This window comes from Lagopus muta, chromosome 7, assembly GCF_023343835.1.
Source record: "Lagopus muta isolate bLagMut1 chromosome 7, bLagMut1 primary, whole genome shotgun sequence".
NCBI lineage: Eukaryota > Metazoa > Chordata > Aves > Galliformes > Phasianidae > Lagopus > Lagopus muta.
In genome coordinates this window covers 22,723,895-22,746,496 of record NC_064439.1, presented here as the reverse complement: position 1 = coordinate 22,746,496, position 22,602 = coordinate 22,723,895, and the positions used below count along the sequence as shown (strand labels likewise).

General features: G+C 40.1%; 1 protein-coding gene across 3 annotated transcripts in view; it reads left to right on the top strand.

Annotated features, from left to right (window-relative positions):
- Positions 1–22,602, top strand: part of CDK6 (cyclin dependent kinase 6) — a 131,481-nt gene that overhangs the window by 15,224 nt on the left and 93,655 nt on the right. For all 3 annotated transcript variants that reach the window (XM_048950295.1, XM_048950296.1, XM_048950298.1), the window contains exon 3: positions 13,500–13,635. In XM_048950295.1, coding sequence (XP_048806252.1) covers positions 13,500–13,635 — 136 coding nt within the window. The remainder of the gene's footprint in view (positions 1–13,499; positions 13,636–22,602) is intronic.

Genomic DNA, 22,602 nt, shown 5'->3' with positions numbered 1-22,602 from the left:
GCTCTCCTTAAAAAGACTGTTGAGTTTTTGAAATAGGTTGATTACAATTTGCTGAATGGACACAATTATCATGGCTTTTCTAATACTTTGATCACTGTCATTCTTACAAGCCTAAAAAAGTGCTCTTGTGATGGGCTTTGGAAAATCTAAATCTGTGTCACCCCTCTGGGTGAAGGAGAGCATGGAGAATGCACTGCGCCTATGTCAGTAGCCATACACTATACAGAGGCATTCATGGAAAAGAAGGCTGCTGTGTCTTCTTGGATTTAGTAACAAAAACTCTCTCCTGTGTGTATTTCTTCCAAATGGTCTTAAGAGGTGGCTATTTCTCAGTGAATTATTTTCGTAATTAAAGATTAAAAGATTTTTATTCCAGGACACATAAATGCCAGCTGTGATGTTTCAAGCCCAAGAAATGCCTGCATGAGCACTAGGTAAACCAGAAATTTTGAATTTTCTTCCCAAAACGTCTTATAAATTCTGTGATAACTCAGAAAGCGGCTGAATGGACCTTTATAAAAATATGAACTAAGTCACTTCTAAGTGGAGACAGCTGGGGTCTATTTAATATCCTGTGTAAAATGGTCGGGGTCAACTTCCTGGAATAACTGAGGAGTTTTATTTCACAAATATCCCAGTGCTGCGGAGACCTGAGGTGACGGTGGGGCTCTTGAACTAATATGTGCCACAAGGAAAGGGATCTGCAGCCATAACTCTGCGTTTGGAGTGGGGTGGTGGGAAGCGCCCAGGGGCCTGGGCTGTGTGAGCATCCTTGTAAGTATTTGCTGTGGGCACTTATTAGTGTGTGCTACAAGTCTCATGGTTTTTTTCCAACCCTGTATTTGTATGGTTTAGAGATTGGAGAGCTAGTGGAAAAGCATTGAGAAGTGGCACTCTGGACTGTAAGTCCATTCATAAATGCGATGGCCCAAAATACCTGGCTTCCTTTGTAATTTGGGACATTGGATCCTGTATTTGTTCATTTATCTTGATGCTTGCGCAGTGTCTTCTTTCCCCTTACAGTGAATGCAGACATATCCTTGCTGTCTAACATTGTGCATTTCCTCATATCTATTCAATTCTACCCTGTATCTATTCAATTTATCTCTTCTGGATTCCTTCAGTTTAGAATCCTATCTTGTAATTCCTACTATGCAGTTGTATATGTGTGAAAAGTAGACCCGTACCGCTGCTGACCATTCACTCCCACACGCAGAATTAGCATGATTTGGCAGTTAATATAAGCTGTAGTCCAGTGGCAGCTTAATTATAAACCTGTGGTGCACTAAGCATGAAAACTCATGAAAAAATAACTATACATAAAAATTGATGTCCTCTATGGCTAGCTATGTCACAGCATGAAAATTTGGCCTTTGCTTAACTGCTTATTGAAGTAAAAGATAAACTGTAGGTTAGATAAGAGCTAAGAGGGAGACAGGAGAAGACTACTAAAGAGAGATAAAGGATGAAGTCCTGAAATGATAATTATGTGGTTGCTTCTGTTAGATAGAGATGGGAATTGAAGTATATATATCTTGTCCTTGGAATGGGCAAGCTGAGCAAGACCAGAAAAAGCTGTTGTAGACTGTGCCGGGGGTCCTGTGTGGCATGTCAGGGTACTGGTTTGGTCACCTGTGGCAAGGCTCCACACCATCAGCTATGTTTCAAGTTTCTGAAACAAGTGCTGGTTCTTTCAAGTGCTGGTTCTGAGAACTGAGGTAAATTGGGTGGTGGGGTTTGGGGATGGATTTGGAAAATATCGAGGAGCGGGAAGTTCCTCCCTCAGCCATCCTTGTCTCGATATCTGCTTACTGTCTCTTGACTTATTCTTGGAGTAAAAATAATTACATGAATAAAACAATTCTTAGAGGGGCTGGAAAGAGTCAGAATAATTTTCATCCACCCAGTATTTTTCTGAAGTAGAAAAGGGCAAATCGTGTAGGGACTGCAGTAGAGACCTGAACGGCTAAATGAAGGCTGAGCAGCTCTGGCTTGTTTTATAGAGACCATAAGTAATCTGCGTCCACTAGATTCAAGTCCAAGCAGCGTTGACGAGCAGATGTGAGGCAGCCCTGCCTCCTTCCCGCAGATGCCTACTTGCTGTGCCTGTGCGCCAAGCCAGCTGGGAGCTGCGGGGCCATGTTAGCGCTGCCGAGCCCCGGCCATTACGCTCAGCCCAGCTGACACGGGCTGGGGGCCGGTGCCGAGCAGGCGAGCCTGTTTGCTCGCAGAAGTTGAGTGGATGTACCTTGTTTTCATCTGCCGAAATGTAGAAATGTTTTAGCGCTCTGGGAGCCAGACCTTGTTTTGCAAGATTTATTATAGCTTGCTCATTCCTTTCAGAAATGTGAAAGTCGCGTTGTTGCAAAACATCCAAAATACAGTTTTGTCGTGTATTTACATCTGATGTACGCCATCATTTACAGAACACTGAATTTATTTCAAAACTCTCCATGCATTTAACTGTAAACCCTAATCTCATGCTGCTAAAAGACACCCCAAAAGAAATAGCTGCTTTTGCCCCAAAGTAATAAAACAGTCAAATAAAATTTATTGCCAGCTCAAAATGCTACTAACACCTCATTTTTATTGCCAAACTCTGCAAATAATCTTTAATTTGTTTTCTTTTACATATGTGTGCAAGAGCTTAAAGGAAATACTTTAAAAGCTGCACGGTCTGTAGAATACTGTGCTCAGCGTGCATTAATCCTTAAATGACTGGCTCATAGGATCACGTAAACTGGATGCAAAAAGAGGAAACATGTTTATTAGACAACTACCTGGTGAACTGAAGGGTGAAAGCACCTGGGAATCTTACAGCAATAGACATTGTAGTTTTCTTTGCGTGTGCTATGAATTAATTTTAAAATAAGACAGCTTGTTAGAGGGAATGGCAATGACAACCAAGGAGCCTGTATGGCCACGTGTGAATGCATGTGTGTGAGCAGAGCGGGATGCAAACCTCTTAGGAGCAGAGTATCCATGAAGCCCACTTTTTAAAATGCTAGTAAGATGCAGTGTCTTAAATGCTGATGAAATGTGTAAGGAATTTGCATGCTAATGGAAACGAGGATCCCTTTTTATGTAGCCAGTGTTTAAGAGCAATTGCCTCCTGGCTAAATTTATTAAGCCAGAAAAATCTTGTAAAATTTCTATTGAGGATTTATTGGTCCCATTTGTTTCTTTTCTGTACAACATGAATATTAAATTCAATCCTGTGACTTTTTTCACAGGTGAAACTCCCTTTCAAATTAAAGGAAATTCTGAACTCATGCCAAACAAGTTAAATACATCTACTAACTTCATGAGGCTTAGGTAAAGGCTCTTGCATGCTGAGATTTTTAGGACTGATCCTGGTCTGTGGGGCTTCAGTAGGTTAAAGATGTTGAAAAATAGCACTGCAAACATCTATCTTACTTTCTATTAAGTTCCTCTTGAGAATAAATATTTGTAAATATCTGTATCATCAACTGAGCGTAACCTGGAATCCCACCAACAAAAGTCACTCAGTTATAGTCTTCCTGGGAAAGAGTCACGCTTCCTAAATTCAGTTGAATTCAGGTGTCTGGTCTGAATTAGTCATGTAGGTGTCTTCTGTGGCAAACAGGGAGAGACCTTGTCCCTTCTCTCCCACGTTGTTCCACTGACCCACTTATTTCGCTGGAATATACAGAGATCAGTGTGTTCCATTCAGGTTGGCCACCAGATCCCTGAAGAACCCCATTACATGTGCAGTACGTCTTCCAGGTGAGCTGAGGAAAGGCTCCATGTGATCAGCTGGACTTCTTATGGAGATGGATGACACTTGAGCCACCTGGAGCTGTCTGGAGATGGATAGCCAATAGCCAATACAGCTACCTTCAGTTGAGTTAGGTGTCTGCATGCCTTGTAGCTGAATACCTCCCAAAGTATTAGACAAAATCCTGTTCATTTTTCTTACCTGTGTGAGCAAATGCCACTGTCCTTTGTCTTTTGGAGATAGCCGAATAATGATGCTTACTTTCAGGCAGGTGGTGAGGTGGTTCCTGGCACATTGGTGGTGACAGGAAATGAGGCAGTGCCAATGGAGGTCACTTGTGTTCACTGTGCTCCTTCTCAGGTCTTGCTGAAGTAAGTGGAGGAATTCCCTTTCTCTTTAGCTAATGCTAGTGTATTGAGCATTGCCATACACAGACTTCTTGGGAACAGCTCTAGTGTCAAAGCATGATCAAAGTCACTACTCCAAACAAGTGTAGCCAAAATGCAGCACAAACTGTCTCTCTATTTTAGTGTCTTTTAACCTAATGCAGGACAAAGGTGTTTTGAAATTGTTACACCTTCTGAATATTCACTACATCTATAGCCATATGTGGCAACTACGTGTGCCACCTTACCAACCATGCTTGTGTTGCAAATTAGTGGATATATGTGATCTGTTTTCAGGAAATTTTGAGCAGTGCAGCACAATTAGTACTAGGGAATCTATAAGCAGATTCTTTCAACAGATTTAGACATCTGGTGGTAAATTGGTGGTTTCCATTTGTCAGATAACAAGAGCTTTTGTTATCCATTTGTGTTTTCTAGTCCCTCAAGTAAAGTCTGAGAAAGTGGTGGTTCACAGTTGTGCTCATTTCGAAAGTTAAGGACAAACAAATATTGTGAAGAACTGTATGCAGTAAATCATGGAAGTCATTTTCAAAGTATAGCAATATGCAGAAATTGCTTTAAGTAATATATAGCTGGTAAAGACGTTAGGAAGGAGACATTGGTACAGATAAGGACATTGAGGTAAAAGAGAGTGGCTTACATCCAGTACCGCAGTCTGCAGAATTCCCGCTGTGTGAATAGGAAAAGCAATACCAGGAGCCACAAATAGTGACCATCACAGTAGGTGTGTGTTTAAATTTGCAAGCAGGGATTTATATTGCTCCTGTTCAGGTAATGACTGACTGCATGTAAAGAAAAGAAAGATGACATTTCTTTGCTTTTTGTCTTTTGTTCCATGTGCACGGACAACTAACCCTTTTTCTTTTTTTTCCCTTCTCTGTTTTTAGTTCTGAAAAATTCCAGGCTATTGAGCTTTAGACATGTGTATTTTCTTTTTAATACATGGATATGCAGCATGTTACATTGAAGACATTACACTACACTACCTTAATAATTCCTTGAATACATTAGAATGATATGATTCAAAGGATTAAAAAGAATGAATTTGGTTTTTCTATCAGGAGCTGTCATTACTAATCTTTGTCTGTTTACTTTGCATGTATCAATTTTGTCAACTTTAGCCAATTTACTCTTTTTTCTTTTTTTTTCCTTCTGTTTAACTACTCTTGTTTTCATAGTGAATTTCACAGTACTTTTGAAACATGAGGCTTTTTGTTTTCTAAAAGTCAGCTTTTGATCCTGCCTTGAAAAATGGAGACCATTCAGTCCCAACTCTTCCTATGAAGCACTGTAGAAATGTATTTCCTTACAGGGTTTAAGTATTAAAAAAGCACTCTTCTTCTGTCACCCTGCGCAGTACCTGCTTCTTGTCATTCCGGTTTGCCTGGGCATCTCTGAAAAGCAAGAGCTTGGAATCAAATTTGCACTACATTTACTTACCACTTTAAAAAATATTGAATAAAATGCATCAGGAACTGCTGTGACATTACGAGATAGTACAGAAAATCTAGCAGAACATCTAATTTCATGTTTTGACTCCTTTTTGTATCAAGTGAAGGGTTATTGTTTCCTGTGTTATTTTAGATTTGTTGTCATCACCATTGACTTAACTGTCTCAAGCGTAGACAGATTAGATTATTAAACTACTGAAGAATAAGTAATAACTTACACAGCTATACAATCTTTGGAAGATGAGTCACTGATTTTATTAAAGTCTAGGAAAGAGATTATCAACTTAGATTTAGATTTTAGGTTTGGCACTGCGCAACTTCTGAAAGGAGGAGTTTGTAACAAGCAGTTCAGTTGTCATCTATGCATGAACAGAGACTGCATTTTGCTGTATCCCATCTTGCATAAGGTATAGCTGGGAGCCTGGGGTAACTGCTGTGCTCCTTGCATTTGAATTAAACAAATTCAGTATTCAGGCATCAGTTTTATTCATGTGTTGAGCAATTTACAGAATGCAAAGAAGGAGTGCAACTCTCCTGGGGAAGGTGCTCTGCGGAAAATCTGAAACATTTAAGAGGGGATGCACGTGCACTACCCATGAATCCAAGGATCTTTAATTTGAGTTCTGAACTGGAAGCTTCCAGGAGCTTCCAGGGAGCACTCCGTGTCACAGTGCCAAGTGTACATTTGTGTGGTCCAGGGTGGCAGGGAAGCACCACAAATAGGTCATATGGCAGCTGCTGATTGTGCAGAATCTGCCAGTGACTGTCTTGCAGCAAGCCAGGTTCTTCTGACTTGAGCTGTCCGCCTCTGGCAGAGATCTAACAGCAGCGCACAGGGCAGGCACCAGAACCAGCAGGCTGCTGTTTGCCCTAGCTTATCATCCAGCTTAGATTTAAAATCGAATGAGACGAAGCTGTTAGTGTATGGAGCAAGCACTCTGAAAAACTGGTGAGCCGTAGGGTGAGTCCTGAAAGCTGAAGTGCTGCAGTCGTTACTGACCTGCATCAGATTCATTTCTGTTGCTCCCCTATTAATGATCACCCTTCGCAAAGACGGTGAACAAGAAATGGCAGTGTTAGGACTGAAAAAGACAGCATTATGCTATAAACAAAGAGAGGTGCAGAGAACATCTTGTCGGACATATTTTTTCTGGAAGTAAATCTCTCAGCAACTGAATCCATTAGTGACTTGGGTGGCGCGGTGAGTAAATGCGCTTGGCCTTTCCGTCTTTTGGGCACAAACCTTGGCTTCTGTTGAATACGAAAATGAGTTTTGGTGGTTTCATGGGAGCAGACATTTGTCTGCATCACACAACTGTTCCGGCTCACCGCAGCTTGAGGAGGCCCAGCACGGAGTGCAGGGTGCCGCAGGCTGGGTCCAGGCAGCACCAGGCCCTGAACGCCTGCCCAGGCAGCCCACACCACCGGGCTTCAGCCCGTGCTATTTACTTCACCTTCAAGAGCATCTATTCCTCTCTGTCACTTTTGCTGTCTCTCCTCCTCACACACACTTAAAGAACAAAAACATCTTTTATGGAGCTAAGCATTTTAAATAATTTTTCCAAGTCAGAAAGGGAGAGACTGGAAAAAATTACAGCGTGAAGCTCAGTTTGCAGATGAACGATTGCCTTGTCATCCTAATATCCCCCTTCCTTCCCTTAAAGCTCACTGCTGAGTGGGCTCTAAGCAGGAATGCTGGCTGGGCTCAGCTGGGGTGGATCTCAAGGCGAGGGCGTTGGGCTGCATCGCGCTGCTCCTTCTGCGTGGCGGTTCTGTGCTGTGACCAGCAGATAGTGAATGGGTGACATCTATCTGCATGCCATCTGCCTGTCTGAGATAGATAAAAGTCATTTATTTTATCTGATGTTATGTTCTGTCCTTTTCTGTAATGTGCTTGAAAGAGTTTCTTCTGAGGACAGGAGACCCTATTACTATTTTTGGGAGGACAGCAGAGCCAGGAAAACGTCCCACAAACTCAAGAACCCAGTAGAAATGCAGAGAATAAGAATTTGAGACTAAAAGTTGCAATCAGTGATGCCAAGATAACCAGGGTTATTTTAATGAATTCAGTTTGACTTGAGATATCTGCCTGCTGCTGGCAGGAGCTTTGGGTGGGCTACGGTGCTGTGCTGCAGGCAGTGCTGTGCTGTCACACCGCCTGTTTGGGCACCAACGTGGTCAGTCAAGGGTAGTCCAAGTGCCCCTGCATCATCGTGCAGTCTGCCGTAGAGGTGTGTCCTACATAGCAATGTACACAGTGCAGGTGCAGCTGGCATGACAAGTGCATTGAGAGGCTTCTTAAGACACGCATTTTTGAAACAGGAACTTAGGTCTTGCATTAATAAGTGTTTCACAAATGTTATCACAAAAAACAAACAAACAAACAAAACCCAACAACCAGAAACAAAAGCACTTGAAAGATAAGATACTTTGAACTTAGGGGCTCACTCATCTGCATGTCCTCTTTTGACATCTAGAATTATTTCACTAAAACTCCTCAGAGCAAAAAGAACCTATATCCGATGTCTGAAATGCCAACTCACAAAAGCATGGTGGAGCAGGTGACTGCTGATGAGGATGAGACAAAGCAGCATGTCCTGAACAAAGGGAAAGAGCTCTGTCATACGTTTTTGAGTGTGAAGCTGTATTTCCTGTTTTGCTACGTGGGACATGGTTTCTCGTAACGCACATGTTCCAGTTCACTTGCCCAACTATTGTGTTTCTCATCTGAAATATGTCCCTGTTGTTAAAATGTTTGGTATATGTGATCCCAAGAGGAGACTGCTTTCCGTTAGCAGACTGTTTTTCTTCTTCAAAAGCAAAGAAGGAGAAGGTACCTAAAATTGAAAGTGTGGGGAGAGCTAGCATTTACAAGGAGTACTTCATTTAAATGGTTGGGCTGAAAAGGACTTTCAAGTGGTGAGGAGGCAGATCTTACAGACTAGTGACTTCCAGAGAACAGAAGAGTCTAAGGGTGCTGCTGAAATTTGGACCCAAGGGATGCCTGACTGTCATTCTTCAATGTTTTTAGGTATGAGAGGCTGAAATTCTTGTGCACTTGAGATTATGTACTGGCAGGATTAAGTGGAGCCACAGGTAGTGAAAGCAGAAGCTATTCAGACTGCCCCAAACATATTTGTCAATAAACCTCAATCATGACCTGTAGTAGTTTTTGGTACCCAAATTTTGTCATGTTTGCATGAACACTGTCATATTTCATGATGGTTTTCTGTCTTGTGGTAAATACCTTTCAGAGTTACGCTGAGACCACTGAACTCTTTTCCATCTAAGTCTTTGTCCAGGTTTCTGAAACCTGGAAACATCTTAAATATTTCTCCTTCTCAGCATCTCCAGTTCTCTTTTTCTTTCTTTTTTTTTTTCTTTTTTTTTTTTTTTTTTTTTTTTTTTTGTCACATACAATCTAGGAAGCAATTCTTCCTGGGAAGAGACTGTTCCTAAGAAAATTATGGTAAATCCCTATTACTAAAACACTTCTGAGGGCAGAGACTGTCTTTTTGTTCTGTGCTGTGAGTGACCAGCACAGTAACAGGATCTTTGTTCGTGTTGGATTAGCCCTACTGCAATAAAAATAACAATAAGCCTTTGGATGCTTTGGCAGCGAGTGTTCCCTTTATGCTCTGGTTAATTTTCCAGTTGTACTTACTCATCTGTTTGAGAGTAACCAAGGGAGCTAATGTCCTGCAGTTTTTCAGGTCTTACAGTCAGACCTCTTGTTTGGTATTCTCTGCAGGTGGCAAGACTGGTAGCCTGATGGTTTTGATCTCCATCTCTGCTGCCTCAGTTTGCACAGGAAAAAAAAAAGTTTATTCCTTTTGAAAATGGGTAACTTTATAACAGTTCTCAGAGCATCTCAAGAGCAAATCTAATAACACTGAAAGACCTTCTAGAAGCTGTTAGCAAATTAGTAGCAGTCAGAATATATGCCGTGTTTTCAAGGGAATCGGCAAACTGCCTTTTTTCTGCTGAAAGCATTTATCATTCACATGTTGTGATGTAAAATAAAGATGAACTGGGATTGCATTTACCAGATTACTTGTAAGAAATAACAGGGACTTCAGGATGCATCATCTAGTTTACTACATTCAGAAAGAGAAAGATATTTTTGTAAAATAGATACAGATTAGATTCGTATCTGATAAGCTTTTTTACTTTAGTACTATTAACCTGAAAAAATGCATTAAAACATAGGTACTCATTAAATGTCTGTTGAACAGTGTTAGTTCAGCTCAACACGTCAGGCGATACATGACTTCCAGCCAAACATCTTGTTAAATACTTGCAGGATTTCCCATAGCGGATCTTACTTTAATCAAATAATTCAATCGTTTCATTTGTAAGTACAATAGAAGGGCAGGGCTTGTGTTTACAGAGAATTCCGTATGGAAATCCTGTATTAATTGAAGTACATTCACTTCACTTAGGATGGTGTCCACAACCTTTAAATAGAAGCTCTTTTGCTGTTGCCTGTTCCAGAGAGGCAGTGACATACACAGCTGGCTCATCATGTAGAGAAAATCATGAGGAAATGGCGTGAAAGATAACCAGTGCACACAGCAGAAGTACGCCTAACTAAAGAAGGCAACTCTGTGTTGTTTTCTATAGTGGATATAAAATAATTTATGAAAAGTAGTTTGATCCCCATGGACACTGTCTGGTGAAGATGCTCTGTCTTGCTCAATCTTCTTTGGGCTGCTCCTAAAGTAATGCCTTCTGTTTTACTACATTGGCCCATGACATCCAAGGTGGATGTTGCTGCTATGAAGTAGAGGTTGAACCTTCCCAATGTTCTGTAACATGTTGTTGCCATGTGACAGAGGGCAGCAGACACGGAGGAGTGGTGTGTGACGTAGAAGTGTGTGTGAAGTAAAGGTGTGGAATTGAATTCCTCTCTGCAGGAAAAATTGCACCCACTGATCTTCATCGATGCTTAGCTAATGATTATGGAGTCCTAACAGTGGATATGAGCACAGTGGGTGGTGCAGCAGCAATGACAGTGACATGAAAGACAAGCCAAGTTCTGGACAGCCATGCAGATTTATACAAACGCAGCATGCAGCTCTCGTTCATTGCTAGCAAAAGTGCGTAGCTGATGGTGGTGACTGTGTTGAATAATAGTATTTCATAGCTGAAAATTTGCTCTATCAGATAGTTATTTTGCTCTTTGTTGTGATTTCCTTGGAAATAAATAGGAAGCATTACTTTTGGAGTGTCCTACATATTTTCAAAATTATTAGTGCAGGCAGTGCCAGATGTTTTTTTGTAATATTGCAGATTCATTTCTGTTACTCTGTAAATTATTGTCTTTTTAAGGCAACAGTTGTTTTCTGCAAGTAAACACAATGCGCTTCCAACCAGCCCCATGTAGGATATGGAGGTTTATTAGCAGTAGGCCATTTAGAGTTTCACATAATGGCTTTACAAAAGGTTAAGGTATTATTAATCACTGATAGTATTATGGCTCAATAATAGAAGACTAGAATTGCACTCCTAATTATGCTGTGTCAGAAAATGCCAGCATTAAAATAAGCCCAACGCAGAAGAATTAAACAGAGAATCAGCATTTCCTTCTACAGTGAGTTGGAAGTTTCATGTTGCTTCTATATTGTATACAGTGAAATCTTTTTTCCTTTTCTTTAGCAAATTATAGTTCTGCCGTGGTTGAAAGGATAATTTTGCCAGTGTATTAAATACCAGGCAAAAGAGGTGTTTTAGAACATTTTTAGGTAAATGTAGGTCAACACAAAGAAATCATACAGTTGGAAATATTTTCCAGTGTTTATGTTCAGATGTTCAGACCTGTCTGGCTCCTCTCTATTTGCATGTGTTGGGGTTATAGGCAGTCCGACTACATTCCACATTGATTTATATAAATATATTACAGATTATTAACCTCCAGCCAAATAACACCAAATTTAACTTTTCAGGAAGGTTTGTGACTTTCCACATGATTGACTTGATTCACTGTGTACGGGCATCTCCATATATACTGCATTAAGAGAATCACAAAGAGAATACTATATATCTGTATGAGAAATGTGCTGTTAACGGTAATTAGGCTCCCATAATCACTCAATAAATATTCATTCATGTGATGATTACAGATTAAGCACAGATTACATTTTCTTGACAGAGGTAGGGCAATGGTTTTCCATATTCTGTAACTCCAGTTCCCAAATAATTACTCACTGAAAGGCTCTTTCAGGCTAAAAGGAATGTACATGCATCCATTTTCAAAACATAATGTCTAATAAACAATTTTCAAGTGGCTGACCAAAGATTATTTAGGAAATGCTATTAAAATGGGACCAGAGCCATAACATGTTAAATCTATACTGTCTCAAATGAGGCATAATGCTCTTTTAAACTGGTTGCAGTCTTCACAGATAGCGTTGCCAATTCTTATCTTCTTATCTTCCCTTCCTTTGTGAAATATTTTCTTATTTAAGATAAGAAGTAAAAACTCTGTACAAGGTACTTGCCTCTTCTGCTCTCAGGTGACGCATTTTAAAAGTCACCCCCAGGGCTTTGTGTGTCATCTGCTGTCTACAGATCCTGCATATGAAGTACTTAGTCCTAGGAAAAAGACAAAAATATTACTTGAAAAAATTATCAGAAATCCTACACTTTCCACAAAGTAAACAAGCAGTTATTCTGTGTAAGAGGATAAAAGATGTGTAATAAAGAGTATGACTTCAGTGCCATATTCAGTGACACTGACCAAAATAATTAGTACTGCTTTTGATTTGTTATCAACGATAGGTTTTTCAGTTTAACAGTGTGGATATCTTTCTTAATAATGGTATTAATTGCATTCTTAGCTCTACTGTCACCTAATAAAAGTAGCAGTTGATTTTCTGCCTTACTTCAGAGAGAGGCAAACTGGTCTGTACAATTTGTCAACTAAGTGAATACACACATTAGTAAAGTAAGTGAGCAGGGAACAGCTTTCTTCCATCTGTAGGATGATTTCCTGTTAGGACTTTTTTTTAGAAGTGAGACTTGAGGGAGGATGGTGAATGTGATGGTCAGTGGTACAACAATAGGTGTGAAGTACTGAAGGATGGGAGGGATTCTGTGTAGAAGATAAAAAACTGGCACAGTAGATGAAGTGAAGAAGGTGAGAAAAATACTAATTAAAAAAAGAAGACAATAGAAAATAGAGTAATGAGATAGGAATGCAAAATTATGAACAGCTTTGAAAATAAGTTTGAATTTGATGTTGTGCAACGTGGTAAAATGGTAAAGAAATTCCAGTAAAAGAGTGGCAGAAAGTGATGAAAGAAAGCTTTCTCAGCAGTGGCATCTCGTGCCTAAGGCTTTTTTCCTAGCTGTATCCTGACTGAATGTATTCCTTGCTTCTGGAAATTTGCAGGAGTAATCAGCAAAAATATTTGATTTCTACCAAAGAAAATTTAATTCTGAAGGCACATAATGGTGAACATGGGAGTTACACAGGAAGAAACTGAAGGTGTGTGCAGGCAACCTGTATCTTTTTTCCCTCAGAAATGTTACTTATATTGGTTTTTTTTGAGAAGTGCAGTTGATGAAGCGTAGACCGTGGATAAATGTCAGATCAGGTTCTGTATTAACTTTGGTTGCTCTATCAAGAAAATACTTTCTTTTAATATAATTATTTTACTTTGATAAGCTGATGAATTCTTACTTAATCCCCTATTATAATCCCTACATGAAAGAGGTCATATTATCAATGTATCCGTAGTTATCTGATGGATCAAGAGATTGAAGTTTGCACTACCTTTGGAATGCTCTGTTTTTTAGTTCTCTGTGCCGTAGGAAATTGAAATAGACACGTGTGAGCTGCAAGGTGTGTCTGTGCTGGCTCCTGTATACTTACCTCCTCTTTTCTTTCCCTCATCTCAGATTGTTTGATGTGTGCACCGTGTCACGAACAGATAGAGAGACCAAGTTAACGTTGGTGTTTGAACATGTGGATCAAGACTTGACTACTTACTTGGATAAAGTTCCAGAGCCTGGAGTGCCTACTGAAACTATAAAGGTATTTAAGAAGAAAAATGTTGGGTACTCTTTCAGAAAGTGTTGGATAAAGAGAACACAGATAAATCACAAAGACCTTACTCAAGCAAACTGCATTTTGACCACATTTAGTCATGTCAAAATTGAGTAAAGCCCAGCTTGGGGCACAAGCTTCAGAACAACAATGCATATTCACTAACCAATGTATTTTCTTGGTGGAAATTTTGTAGTCTTGAGTTCCTGTGACTATTCCTTGTTTTAGTGCAGGCCTACCAAATTTGTTCCAAACCATTGAGAATGACCTTTGCTCACAGCTGTAGGCAGATCATTTAGTCCAAGAGTGCTCGAATCTTCCTTAGGTAGAGCACTGACAATTGTTGGCATGTATAATGTAAGTCTTGTGCAGCTACACTTTTTCGTTACTTTTGGTTTCCCCAGGAAACCCATTTCATGTCATGTCCTTCTGACATATGTAGACACCATATAGACACCTTTTGACATATGTAGTTGTATATACCTGTCTGTATCTCACAAGAGCAGGTGATGTTCACCATGGATCTGTGGGGCCTGAATTGAGCAGTGAACAGAGGCTCAAGGAAGAGGGTAATACAACCAGGTGTTGTAGAGACTGGAAGGGCTCTCAGTAACTAGGAGGATGGGCATTAAGTTTTCCCATCACATCATCTCATATTCTGCATCTGCAAGGGAAGACCTCTTCCCAAGATACAATGTGCTTGGTACTAAAACATGTATTCCAATTCTCCTCCTGGGAATTTCATTGTGAAGTGCTACATCAAGGATCATAGCTTGAAATATATGACAGAATTTTTAAGCCTGGGAAAAAAAGCAGGAGGGCTAATGTTCCTATATTTTGACTAAATATCTAACATTACTTTTTCATTTTTTTTGTGTGATGAAAAATAATGCGTGCTTTCAGAGAATGATTGCCTTGCATTTGTATAAGTACTTTCTGGAGGTATGTTGTGTCTTCTTAGTCTGGCAAAGGAGAGAGGGAGGAAAATAGAGAAAAAAACGTAAGAACTATTTGAAATGTAGTAGTAGTAGTAATTTTTGTTAACAGCTTCAAACTCAGAGGTCTTTGAGTACAAAATAACATTACACAGATAAAGATCTTTTTGCTTGTATCAAAGTCACAAACATTTAGCACCACCCAGTTCCAAAAACAGTATTTTTAAGCAACCCTAGTGGATAAAATAAAACTTAAAATGAGCACAGCCTTGATTCAGTCCCTGCGGAAGACTGAAATGTACCTCTAGCAATTAAAGGGCTCTTTTATGTTAATGTTTTAAGGGTTCCATGGTCTTCTAAAGCTTTGATGGTACATAAGGGTTCTGTATATCAATGTATCTAACATTGTAATAACATAAAAGGTAGCAGGCATACTGTCTCACTGAATAATTGAAATACATGGGAACTGAACCACCAAATCCCTGAAATCTGTTTGAAACATCTTTTGATCTACCTTTCATGTAAAGCAATTGGAAGAGGTGAGCATTGCACTGAAAGGCTTCCAATTTTCTAAAACCCGTTCTAAATTTCTACAAGTATATTGTAATATGAATGCACGAATATACCTTTCATGGTTGTCTTTTACTTGTGAAGAAAATCATTGGTCATACTTTTAAAAAGCGCTATTCTGCTTACACAGTTTATAAGTTCAACTCGGATGATATGTCTGATAATTGGCACAATAAAAGAGAAAAATTTAGCCATGCAGAAACAAAGAGGGAGAATAATGTTGCTTTATGGACAGGGCGAGTCCCACCAGAAGAAGTTAGTGAAGGTAAAATTCATCTTGTGATACATCTACCTCTTTTCAAATGGCAGAAGAAAAGTGTAAGAGGCTGTGTCATAGAATTGTAGAGTGACTTGAGTTTACTTGGTCTTTGTTGATTTTAACATTTGCACAGTAGCTGTTGGGTCCTTGAATTCTGCTTAGCGCTGAAAAAAAAGTAATAAATAGAACCAGTTAAATTAAATTGGACCTTATTGCTTCACTGTTCATGTATCTTAAAAACATCCAGTTTGTGAAGGTATGTTTGCTGATAGGTCGTGATCATTGATAACATGAGGAAGGTTCTGAGGGCTTATTCCTAGCATATTTCAATATCTTTCTAAAGATTATGTCTGTATGGATGTTCCTGGTGGACACTGTGGCAAAGCATACTTCTCTTGTGGAAGGGAAATACTGCCATTTTGCAGCAACTAAGCATTTGACTCAGAAAACATACATCATTAGATTATAATCTGACTTTTTATAGTTTGGCTTTTGAGGTTAATATGGATTCATACTTCATTTATTTTCCAGAATTGCAGACAATTTGTGTAGACTATTTCCCCTCATTACTAGCACAGTACAGAACAACTGCCAGCATTGTAAGGCCATCTGTTAAAGTTCTGTGTCAGCAGCACAGAGGTACCAAACAAGTTCAGTAAGCTCTGCACAGCTCAGGTAGAAAGTTCTAATGTACTTTTTCGGCACCATGGTGTAAGCTCAACAGTTGCTGGTGGAAAGTGAATGATATAAAATTCCAGTGAGAGGATTATCCTCAAAGATCCTTTCTGTGTGAACTAAATACCGTCATTATACACCATCTGAGGGAGAGGGACTCAGCTTTTGCAGGTTTGGAGTGTGCTAGGGTTTTAAGTTGCTCTTGAGGATGATAAGTGACAGCAGTACCATTTTGAGAATTCCCTTTATGTTTAGCAGATAGCAAACAGTAGCAGTACAGAGAAGACAACTGTGTAGATAATTTAAGTACGTCTAAATATTTTGTCTTTATGCTGCTCAGCGATGTTTTTCTAGTCTCTGAAGTCCTTCAGCAGGAGCCACCCCAGAAGGTATTTTAGGAACATGTCCATTGGTGCCCATAACATGATGGAAGAGGAGCAGTTTCCTTTTGAGACGTTGCCTGCTAGTGGGAATATGTACAGAGGATGTAAGGCAAACATGCTCAGTTCCCCTCCCTGTCTCTAGAAGCATGAATGCCTATTTCTGTGGCTGTAGTTCTGACCACTGAGTTATAGGTTTTTCTGAAAAGAGGTATTTTAAATCTTTTCTATTGAAGTGCTTCCATTTTTTTATAAGGGAGTTTTCATTGGGCTAGAGAGATAGACAGCATGACTCCAAGTGCTCGTGAACATGGCACTCACCTCTGAAAGAGAACTGTGAGCCATTAATGTCTTTAAATCCTGGATTATAATCCTGCTTGCTCTTGCTTTCTTCCTGTGTCGCACCTGATTAGTATTTGTTCCATATGGGAAGAATCAGAAGCAGCAATGACAACATTTTCCTTTTCTCCTCTCTACTCACCTTTTCCTCCCCTCTTTCCTTCCTGGGAAACTTTAGGGTAGTTTCTTTGTAAACTGAAGGTATGAGATCAGTTTCCTTAGGACACAGCTGTTAGTCATGCATATGCCTTCAGTAATGTTAAAACATTAATGCCATTAGCAATTCAGAGAGACTTGGCTCATCAGAGAAGGGAACAGATCAAAGATCTCTCGTATAGCAGGGGCGTATGTTATTTCTTGTGGGATGCAAGAATTGCTGGGGATGACCTTCTGCTCTGGTCTGCTGACTAAGAACCATCATGGCATTCCTGATAGCCTGGAACAGGGCAGTCAGACCATGAACAGGGTTTAAGGTATGTCTTTTTCTCTGATATTACTGATTCCTCACTCAAGGGAATGGCTTTTCTGAATATTGTGTTTCTGTTTTTCCTTTGCATAGGAATCCTAGATCTCTATCTCATTCAGACATACAAATTTTGCTACTTAGATGCCTAGCATTTATACAGTACAGCAGTGAACCCAGTTTCCATTTCTGGATTTATCTGATAGTAGCCCATGAATTGTATTTTAAAAATTATCCCAGTCAGGATAATAAAAGAAAAAAATGTTGCTGTTGCATCCCTGTGCACTCCGTGCAACTTGCACTGCCTGCTAGCAAACCAGGTGGGCTGGTCACATCTTTGCAGGCTCTTGCAAAATTAATATGTAGATGTTACTTCTCAGAAAGCAAACCAGTGTTCACTGCTGCGAGGTGAGTCATCATCAGCCATCTGCCACAATTGTACCTTCTCAGTCGACCACGTATGAGATGTGGAGCAGATGTCACACAATCATGCAATTCTGCAAACAGCACAAGATATTCCAGGAAAACACATTCACCCGTACTGACAGTCTTCAGAGTGGGGCCCTGTTTAGCAACATCTCGGTTAGAAGTTACTCCTTGACGTATAAGCACACTAAAAAAGAATCCACAAAAATTAAAAAGAAGGATACTAAAGGAAGAGCTGTTTATAATTTTTTCCCAACAGTAAGAAAAAAGCAAGGCTTAGTGAACCCACAGAAAATTGATCTGATCCCCAGCTGATACAGAGAGGTGTAAATCCATTACCCTCAGTGAAATGATGGCAGTTTACAGCTACTAAGGATCTTTGTGCAGCATTTTCCAAGACATTTTGTTCTGAAGCCAAATTATAATTTAGAGTTGTCACTGTAAATAAAAGAGGAACAAAATGGCTGAGCTGTTTAGTTATCGTGGGTTACATCTTGTAATTTCTTTTCTATCGTCTTACTATCGGGTTGGACAGCTGCATGGAAGGGCAGTGGGAAAGAGTACAGGTGCCCTGCACAAGAGGCAGCTCAGAAGGAAGTGTGTCTTAATGGAGGATGTTCTCTGAATGTTGTGGTTCCCTCTGTTGCAGGTGTTGTCATTTCTTTCCCGTGTTGCTGCTCCATGTAAAGACACAGCCACATCTCCCCTGATGTGGTGGTGAACATAGTAATGCATGGTCTGACCAAGGAGCTGGAGGAGTCCCGATTTAAATGAGGACACTCCTCAGCGTGTAGTGTTTTGAAATTTAATGTTGTATCTGTACAGTTACTTCTTTAACCTGGATCGTATTACTATCAGTGTACAGCCACACATTTTATTTATAGTGGACTTTTATCTCCAAATCCCTGCTATTTCCAGATGCAAATTCAAACATTTTCATACTGATGATTTATAGTTGTTTTTCTGCAGCGCTGTAGCCTGAGACCTCTGTTGCTTGCAGCTGATAGTTCATAAAAATGTGAAGCACTCCAATAATTTTAAATCGCCCTGTCCTGAGCGGTGATTTAAAATCACTGGAGTGCTTCACATTTTTTCTGTTGTTCCAGTTTGGAAAGCAGTCAAGCAACACTGTAGAATAATGCATGAAAACAACCTGCCCGGTGTAATAATTTCAGTCTCTCAAAGCAATGACACTGGATTAAAATGTCACAAAAGATGCCTGTGAAGGACTTTCTAAAAAGACATCTCAACCTACTTTTCTTTTATGGCCCAAAGTCTCAAGGCTGCAATATGGTCCATTATGGCCATTGCGGCCCTAAGGGATGTGTCCTCCTTTCAAGTCAGGAGGAAGCTGGGGGGTCCTCCATTGTTTTCAACAGATGAAGGGCCAGAAATCATCTTTATTTAGGAAGTCAAAGGGAATTGAGCAACTGAAGAGATTCTAAATTGTGGTAGGGATTGGAGATTCAGCCTTTGGTAGATGAGAATTTATAATCCAGTCATTGTAAAATTGCAGAATTAAAGGCACTGGAAGTGAAATGTTGCTATTTGCTGATTGAATCCCTCTTAATTCTACAGAACTGGGTATTGGTGTGATGCAGTATGCTGTTCTGGATTCTCTTGAGGGGCTCTTGGTTTATTAGTGATGCTGGGTTTTTGCTTTTGGAACATCAGTGTGATAGTGATTGCTATAGTGATTGCTATGTGAAATGCTTGGATGACACTAGAAGAAAGTAAATGTAGCAGTGGGGCTGAGCAGCCAGGCAGCACATCAGGCATTGCCACTCTGTTCAGCGGTGAGCCAGTGGCCGTTCCAAGGAGCGGGCAGGATTTCTGAGATGCTTTCCTTTGTCTGTCATGGTAGTATGTGGTCACAATTTGCTCTGCGTGTAAATCCTCCCTCAGTAACCAACAGAAGTGTCACTCATTTTAAAAGTCCTTGCCTTCATCAAAGATGCAATTCTGCAGTTAAACTAATTAGGAGAAAGCTGTTGCAGCTCATAGTGTACTCGAAGCTGTAGCAGAACAATAGACCAAAATGTTTGGATTTAGCCATGTTCTAAATCTTGCTTGCAAGCCATATGTTGCTTCTGACAAGTAATTTGAAGGTCATACTGCAGCAGATGTGAGATAGAGAAGAGACTTTCAAAGAGCTATTCTTGATTTTTATGGGGGCAGATAGGGATCGTTGTCTTAATAGTGTTTCTGTACTGGCAGGAGATCAGACCCCTATGCCTCTGCATACTCAGAAACCCATACCTCACCCCAAAGCAAGCAGACAGTACTGGGAAGAAGAGACAGAATGGTGCACATTGTGGTGATCCACGTCTTTGGGAAACCTGGCAAACGTTTATTTTCATGTTGAACTGAGCCCATCTGGGACAAGAAGCATCACTACAAGATACCTTTCGCATACCTTTCTCAGCAAACCCAACTTGTTACAGCTCAAATTCACATTGGAACATTCACAAAGTACATGTATTTATTGATGGCAAATATACAGATGTAGTGTAAATTAATTCAAAAGGTGGCCACAAACAGCTCTTCACTAGTGTAAGAGTAATACTGTAATCAAATATGTTGTTACAAAACTCTATTTTCCTCCCAGGAGAATATAATATTTCTGCACTGTCTGTGTGCACTTCTTACGTGCCAGTGAGCAGTCAGGTTTATTGCATTCCATGGTAAAAATTAATCTGAAGTGAGTTACTTCAGTGGCACATTGATCTACTCAAGATATGTTGTATTCATTTCTTTTGTATGTAGATTCTGCCTGAAAATAAAATCTCATACAAATAGATAGGGATTTTGGGGGGGGGGGGGGGGGCGTGTTTTCCTCCATAGAACTTAAAATTAGCTTTAAGAATTTTTTTATGTATTTCATGTACAAATATGTAGCCACATAAGCACGTGCACAGGCATATAATTATTGTATTGGCCCCCTAATATAGATGTAGCAAAAATGCTGCGATTTCAGCAAGTATGAGAAGGAGAAAAGGAAACTTGGTGAGTGTTGCTCTGTCCTGTAGGGAACTCGTGATACAAAAATAGCTGTGGAGAGAAGCGTCCAGAATGGGCAACTCAAGTGCTTAGAGAAGAGTCACATGGACAAGAACACAAAAAGGACAGCAGCTCGCCTGCGTGTGGGGAATGTTTGGTGTGCACTGTATTTATATGTGTGCACATGGAGGCATGCTGCACATATACACGTACATGTATACATATACCAATATACGTATATGGCTGCTGATACTCAGAGTTCATCCTGTTAGGGCTCTGTTCCAGCTCACCACCAGGTACAGCTGAGCTGAAGGCAGTTGAAGTAATAGCAAGGAATAAATGTGACCTAGCTGAGGCTATGCCTTTCCTTCCTGCTTATGTGTGGGACCAGAGACTAGGTGGAGATCCTGTATCCCACACTCCTCTGCAGGTAGTGGAGCAGACTTGGCTCCTTCCTGCTTTCCATCCTGTGGCCATCAGGGACAAAAGTGCAGAGAAGCACCAGCCAGTGTTGGCAGACAGCTACATTCAGCTTCTGAAGCAGTCAAAGCCATAACCTCTGACACTCAGAGAATTTCCAGTGTTTCAACTCAGTGTTCTCTGCCCATGCTAATCCCATTTCCCAGCCCTTTCTTCCTTCCATCCTTTCCCTCCACCTTCATTTCTTCATCTCGCTTTCACTCTGTATCTACACAGGATAATATTTTCTGTCCTTTCCCTCCCTCCACAACTTTTCTTTCTATCTCTTTGCTTTTCATTTTCTTTATCCCCCCTAACCAACTCTCTCATTAAGAAATAATATGGAACCATCTCACTGTTTCTCCACCTGGGGTCTGTCTTGTCCATTTTATTTGTCCATTTTATTTGTGAGCTTTTAATGGAACAGACTGTGTGAAAACCCTTCACTATACAATGCCCACCCTAATAGGTCCTCCTTTTTGGCTGCCCTTTACACAATACTTTGTTAAACATGAGTCATGGTAATCAGATTCCGCACCAGCATTATTTGTCTGAAATTGTGCTTCTCTGTTCTGTTTGCTCCCCACCAGAGCCACACTTCACACATTTGCACAACTGCTTCCTTTATGTATCACTGCTCTGTAATCAGCGTGTGGTTCATGTTACAGGTTTCTCAGGTTTCAAAGTGAAATAAAATGAGCTTTCTTCCATTTTGAGAATATCCTTCTTTTTAAGAAGTCCAAACAAAGACACACATTATTAGTAAGTTCTCAAGCAGCTGCCAAAAGACAGAAAATTAAGAATGGAAACATGAGTGAAATAACAGAAATACTGTTTGGTGTTTGCTCTTTGTGCAACAGCAAGGAAAAGTGTTTGGGGATTAAAATGATTAATTTATTTGTAGTTTTCGTAAAGCAGACGTGGCTTTGTAATATTTGCCAGTGTCAGTGCTCCAGAGCAGGACATGGCTCAAATCCTTCTGTGGTGTAGCTCTTGGCTTCTTAGGGTTACTCCAAGGTTGACTGTGGTGCAACGCTATTAGCATCAGTTAGCAAGCAGCCTTTCAGTTGTTTTCATGTAAAGCATGAACAGCTTGCAATTAAAAAACAGCTTAAGCTCCTAAGTCAGAATCTGTCCTTAATTTAGAGATTGGAAGCCTTATCCAAAAACTCGTAAACATTAGTATTTTAGTTTCTTCTGACTGCTGTGTTATTGTTACAGCTATAAGTACTACTGCTAACGTCACTATACATAAAGCATCTAAAATAATGTTGGAATATACATACCTGAGCCCTTCTGGCTCAACTTCAGACTTTAAAAGAGGAACAGAGGCTCTGCTCCAGCAAAGCACTTAATCTTCTGCTTAATTTTGTGTAAACAGAATGCTCTAACTATAGAAGAAGTGAGGTTGAAAGGCTGCAAATTGGAGGAGCTAGCAGAGTTTGAATC